Genomic DNA, 5,000 nt, shown 5'->3' on the forward strand with positions numbered 1-5,000 from the left:
TTACTGGGGCACGTGCTTCAGTAGATGGGGTCTAGCGACACCCCTGAGCTGACCGCTTACCTCCGTGTAGACAGCTTTTCCACTGTTACCAGTTTGCCCAATAGCTAGCCATGTACTTTGGCGAACTTGAAACGAACTTGAAACAAAAGGAAAAAATAAAATAAAGAAGTAAATAACTTGGTGAATATGTGGTAAAATCTGAAAACGTAATAAAAATCAGTCTGCTGCAAGGGCTTTTATTTTCCTGGATTGCTTTTGAAAACACTGTCGGTTGGGTTTAGGGAAGTGGGTGATCAGGTCAATCTGTGTTTTGGAAAACACTGTTGGTTGGGTTTAGGGAAAGGGGTGTGTTGGGGGAGCAGTTGGTTGGTCGGTCAATCAGTCCACAGCAGTCTCTGGTGGATTTACGGGAGAAGAGCAGGTGCAAATGGCGCTCACAAGAGAAAATTTAGTTCTCAAAAAAGCATACACAGCGGCCTTCGACATTCGTGAAAACAAATATTGAAAGAAAAAGCTCCTGGGACATATTTCATGATCTCCAGAAAAGTACATAGATGTGCATATCAATAATGAGCCTGGGTTGAATTAATTACTATTAATTAGTTAGTTGTTGAGTGGTATTAAAAACATAGAATAAAAGCATGCTAAATATGTACTTCATAAGTACCAATAAACTGCCAATATCTTGGTAAAATTAAGGTTTAATTAAAAAAATAAAGGGCTCTATTTTGACGGTCTATGCGCAGAGCGCAAAACGCAGGGCGCAAACGCTTTCAGGGTGTGTCAGGATGCGTTTTTGCTAATTTACGGACGAGAAATCTGCCTTGCGCAGTGGCGCATGGTCTAAAAGGGTTGAGTTTATTTTCTTAATGAGGTTTAGGTGTGTTTTGAGAATAAACCAATTAGAGTCTCATCTCCCATTCCCTTTAAGAGTCAGCTGCACATTCGCTATATACAGGACGCAAAGTAAGTCTAAGTGGAAAAAATGAGCATTTCACAAGCAAACAGTTAACAGTTTTTTTTAACAGAAAACTGTTAAACAGAGCATCTACTGCGTGAGAATGAGAGATAATCGATCTACTTTCACTTTCGCTCTTGGATAGAGAAACCTTTACGCACAGACATCAATTAGCCTATGAATAATTAATTTAGTTTGTTAAGCGCAAAGATTTGTTTCAAAACTATTTCTAAATTCAGTTCTAATTTCCAGCAAACGAATAAATGAACAATAATAATGAAGTGTGCTCAAAAACCTGAGTTATATCCTAAAACACATGCTGTGCCCCATATGGTCTAAAACCTGACAGGTGGGCAAATCTAAGCTTGTTTTTAATAAAACAAATATAAATATGGATATAATAAATAATACTGCTAATAATAATAACATTATACAAAAGCAAATTGTTATGAATGAACTGAAAAAGCTTCCCGAGATGAAGAAGATATAAAAGCAGTGATTTTTCATATTTATGTAGGCTAGAAAATAATATGTTTTGTAATATTTTAATCTTTTATATTTATATTCTATATCTGTTCTTAATATATCCTATATATATCCTTAATATTTAAATTTTTCCATATGTAAAGATATTTGCCTATTGCTCTCTTGTGCGTATTAAGCATTGTGTAAGCGAGGCGCAACTCTGCGCCGGAGTTTAGACCGGGTTAGTTTTGGTCTAATGAAAAATCTATTATAGATTCTCAAAATATCAACGCGCCAGCGGACCGCCTCAGAACGGCTCCCTTTTTAGACCAGAACGCCTATGGGCGCACAAATGAGCGTTAATGCATTTGCTATTTAAACAGCGTAGCGCAATGCCTCAAAACGACTCTTGCGCCAAGCTGAAACTACCAAAAGACTATTGCGCTGCGCCTTGCACCACACTGCGCCGGGTGTATGATAGGGCCCAAAGTGTTTATCAATGCCTTAAGCACGTCATATTTTGTAGCTGACAGCTGATAATTATTGTTTGGGTTGTCAGTGGTCTTGTTCTCATCTGTCTGTGGTTTGTGTTTCTCCTCAGGGAAGATGCAGAGAAAGCGGACGGTAGTTCAGGCGTCTCAGGGTGACGGTCGGCCGTGTCCTTTTCAGATGGAGCAGTGGAAACCCTGTCCCGTTCGGCCCTGCTACAGATGGGAGTACGGGCAGTGGTCTGAGTGCCGCGTCGAGGTCTCTCATTTCTGCTTCTCCTTGTAGATCAGTTTCTTCTTGTGAATTCACAAAGCAGAGTTTATTAACTTGTGCACTGCGGGACAAAACTCCTTCACAGATATGCAAGTAAATTTGATGAACTGAGTCCTACAAAGGTGGTAGGTCAAATCTAAATTTCACAGTGCTTTTTGCAGTATTTGGACTTGCATTCAGAAGTTTTTTATTATTGTTTTTATAATCCTATATTATAGATATTTATTTATATATTTATATATATTTATATTTTTATTTTACTATATTTTTAAGTTTTACCTCATATAGTGTAGATTGCTATTTGGCTGCTAGTGTTGGTAGGATATTATTAGCCATTTGCAGTGGTATTCTGGTTGGTTGTTTCAGTATGTTGCAATGTGTTGACATTCATAGCATTTTTGGCATATTTAATGTTATTAGCTTATGTTATTAGACAAAAGTTTTCACATGTTTCTATGTATTTTATGTATTTAAAAAAATTACATTTTAAAAGAATCTGTAGCATGGCTAGCATGCAATTAGAATAGGTTAGCACATTCTAAGCATGTTGAAGAGGCTTGCTAGTGTCTTAATACCATGTTTTATCACATTGCTAGTATCTTTTACCTCATTGAATAGTTTTTAACATGTTTTCACATTGCTAGCTTGTTCAAAAACTTTGCAAGAATGTAGTTCGTTGTTTTAGCACATTATTAGCATCTTTTTGCAACTAGCATTTAAAAGTACTGTCATGCTATTGACATATTTTACTATTAGAATGTTTTTCACATTTTAATAGTGTTTTAATACTGCTAGCAGGTTACTAGCATGTTTTAGCACATTGCTAGAATGTTTTAACAGTGCTACCATGTTATTCACTATGCTGTTAACTTGTTTAACTATTTTGCAACCATGAGCTAGCATGTTTTTGCTATCTCGTTTCAACAGGTTGAAAGCATGTTTTTGGGTTTGACTAACATGTTTTAAACTGTTAACATGTTGGAATGCTTATAGCATGTTTTTTATGTTGCTAGCTTATTCTAAAACTTTGCAAGAATGCCGTTACTACTGTCTATTTTAGCATATTATTAGCATGCTAATTTGCTATTCTGATTAACCATTCATAGCATCATTTTGCAAGTAGCATTTAAAAGTGTTTTCATGCTGTTGGCATATTTTTAATATTAGCATGTTTTCACATTTTAATAGCATGTTTTAACACTGCTAGCAGTTCACTAGCATGTGCTACCATGTTGGTCACTATGTTGTAAACCTTTATCAAATTTAGCACATTTCTATCAGTGCTACCTACCATGTTGGTCACTATGTTGTTAACATGTTTTGCCATGTTTCAAGCATGACTTAGCATCTTTATAGCCTGTGGTAGCGCTAGAATGAACTTTGCTTTCCCAATTTAACATGTTGAAAGCGTGTTTTGGGGTTTGGTCTAAACTTTGTTAACATGTTGGGATGCTAATAGCATGTTTAAAAACATTGTTGACATGTTTTAGCAGGGCTACAGTGTTGATCAATAGAAAGTTCAAAATTACAGCATATATTTTAAATAAAAAATATTTATAACATTATATAAACTCTGCCTATATAAACTATATATATCTCTGCCCTGCTGAAAAATCCGGCTTAAACCAACCTAAACTGGTTGGCTGGTTTTAGCTGGTCGACCAGCCTGGTTTTAGAAGGGGTTTGGCCACTTCAAGGCTGGTTTCCAGCCATTTCCAGCCTGGTCTTAGCTGGTCATCTCCCAGCCTGACCAGCCTAGCCAAGCTGGGAGTCCAGCCAAAACCAGCTATGTCCAGCTTAAACCAGGCTTGAAAAGCTGGTTTAGCTGGATTTGGCTGGTCACTTTCCAGACCAGGCTGGAAATGGCTGGAAACCAGCCTGGAAATGGCCAAAACTCCTCTAAAACCAGGCCGGTCGACCAGCTAAAACCAGCCAACCAGCCTAGGCTGGTTTAAGCTGGATTTTTCAGCAAGGTGAGCAAGGAAATGCATCATGGGTGAATAAATTTCCCATTTTTATGAACAGTACTTGCCTCATTTTCACGAGTATGATCTCGTCTGTTGCTCTATTGTTTTTGAGTGTAAGCTAAAACGTGACTCATGAACACACACATTTTTCGGTTCAGTGTTGTACAGCAGAGTAGAAGCTAAATGCCGGCACATGCTCTGAATACTATAAAGATTCGCGTTGAAGCTCTTCACTCCTCCAAAACCTTGTTTTGTTTAGTTTTTTTTATTTTGCTGTCAAACTCATCTCCTCTTCTATTATTTTCTGTGATCCTGCTGCAATTCAGTGCTGAGTCTGATCAATGGATTAAAGAAGTGTTTACAACTATGTGTGTGTGTCTGTGTTGTAGGATGTGGTATGCGGGGTAGGTGTGCGCTTTCGGAATCTGTCCTGTTTTGTGTCTGACGGCTCCAGTGACGGGAAGAGCAGTATTGTGGAGGAAGAGCTCTGTGCTGGACTGGAGAAGGCCGTCGATGGAGATAAGAAGATTGTCCTGGAGGAGACCTGCACCTTACCCTGCCCTGGTAAACAGACTCAGTACACACGATTTTGGATCTTTGTGTGGTGTCAGTATATGCAAATTGTTACTAGGATAGATTTTCTAAAGCAGGGATGCCCAAGCTTTTTTGTATGAAGGGCCAAAAACTAAATATTAGTGAAAGCCGCAAGCCAAAGGTAAATATAGCTAAGTATATTACATTAAAGTTGCCATGAGTAATTTTATTATTTACTTCATAATATTACACTACTTAACAGGGCCGGAGTGGGACTCCTTTTCAGCTCTGGAGTTTCAAGCCTTGACCAGCCC

General features: G+C 38.0%; 2 protein-coding genes across 20 annotated transcripts in view; one reads left to right on the plus strand and one right to left on the minus strand.

Annotated features, from left to right (window-relative positions):
• The window catches only part of LOC147840426 (uncharacterized), a 362,844-nt gene that overhangs the window by 289,271 nt on the left and 68,573 nt on the right, over nucleotides 1-5,000 (minus strand). The window lies entirely within an intron of this gene.
• Nucleotides 1-5,000, plus strand: part of thsd7ab (thrombospondin, type I, domain containing 7Ab) — a 279,181-nt gene that overhangs the window by 250,502 nt on the left and 23,679 nt on the right. For all 18 annotated transcript variants that reach the window (XR_015510182.1, XR_015510188.1, XR_015510184.1 and 15 more), the window contains 2 exon segments: nucleotides 2,025-2,170; nucleotides 4,542-4,716. Coding sequence is in view for 4 of the 18 variants with exons in the window: in XM_087284994.1 (XP_087141120.1) it covers nucleotides 2,025-2,170; nucleotides 4,542-4,716 (321 nt within the window). In the remaining 14 variants the exon portion in view is untranslated.

Source organism: Danio rerio, chromosome 16 (assembly GCF_052040795.2).
Source record: "Danio rerio strain M-AB ecotype USA chromosome 16, GRCz13ab, whole genome shotgun sequence".
Taxonomy (NCBI): Eukaryota; Metazoa; Chordata; class Actinopteri; order Cypriniformes; family Danionidae; genus Danio; species Danio rerio.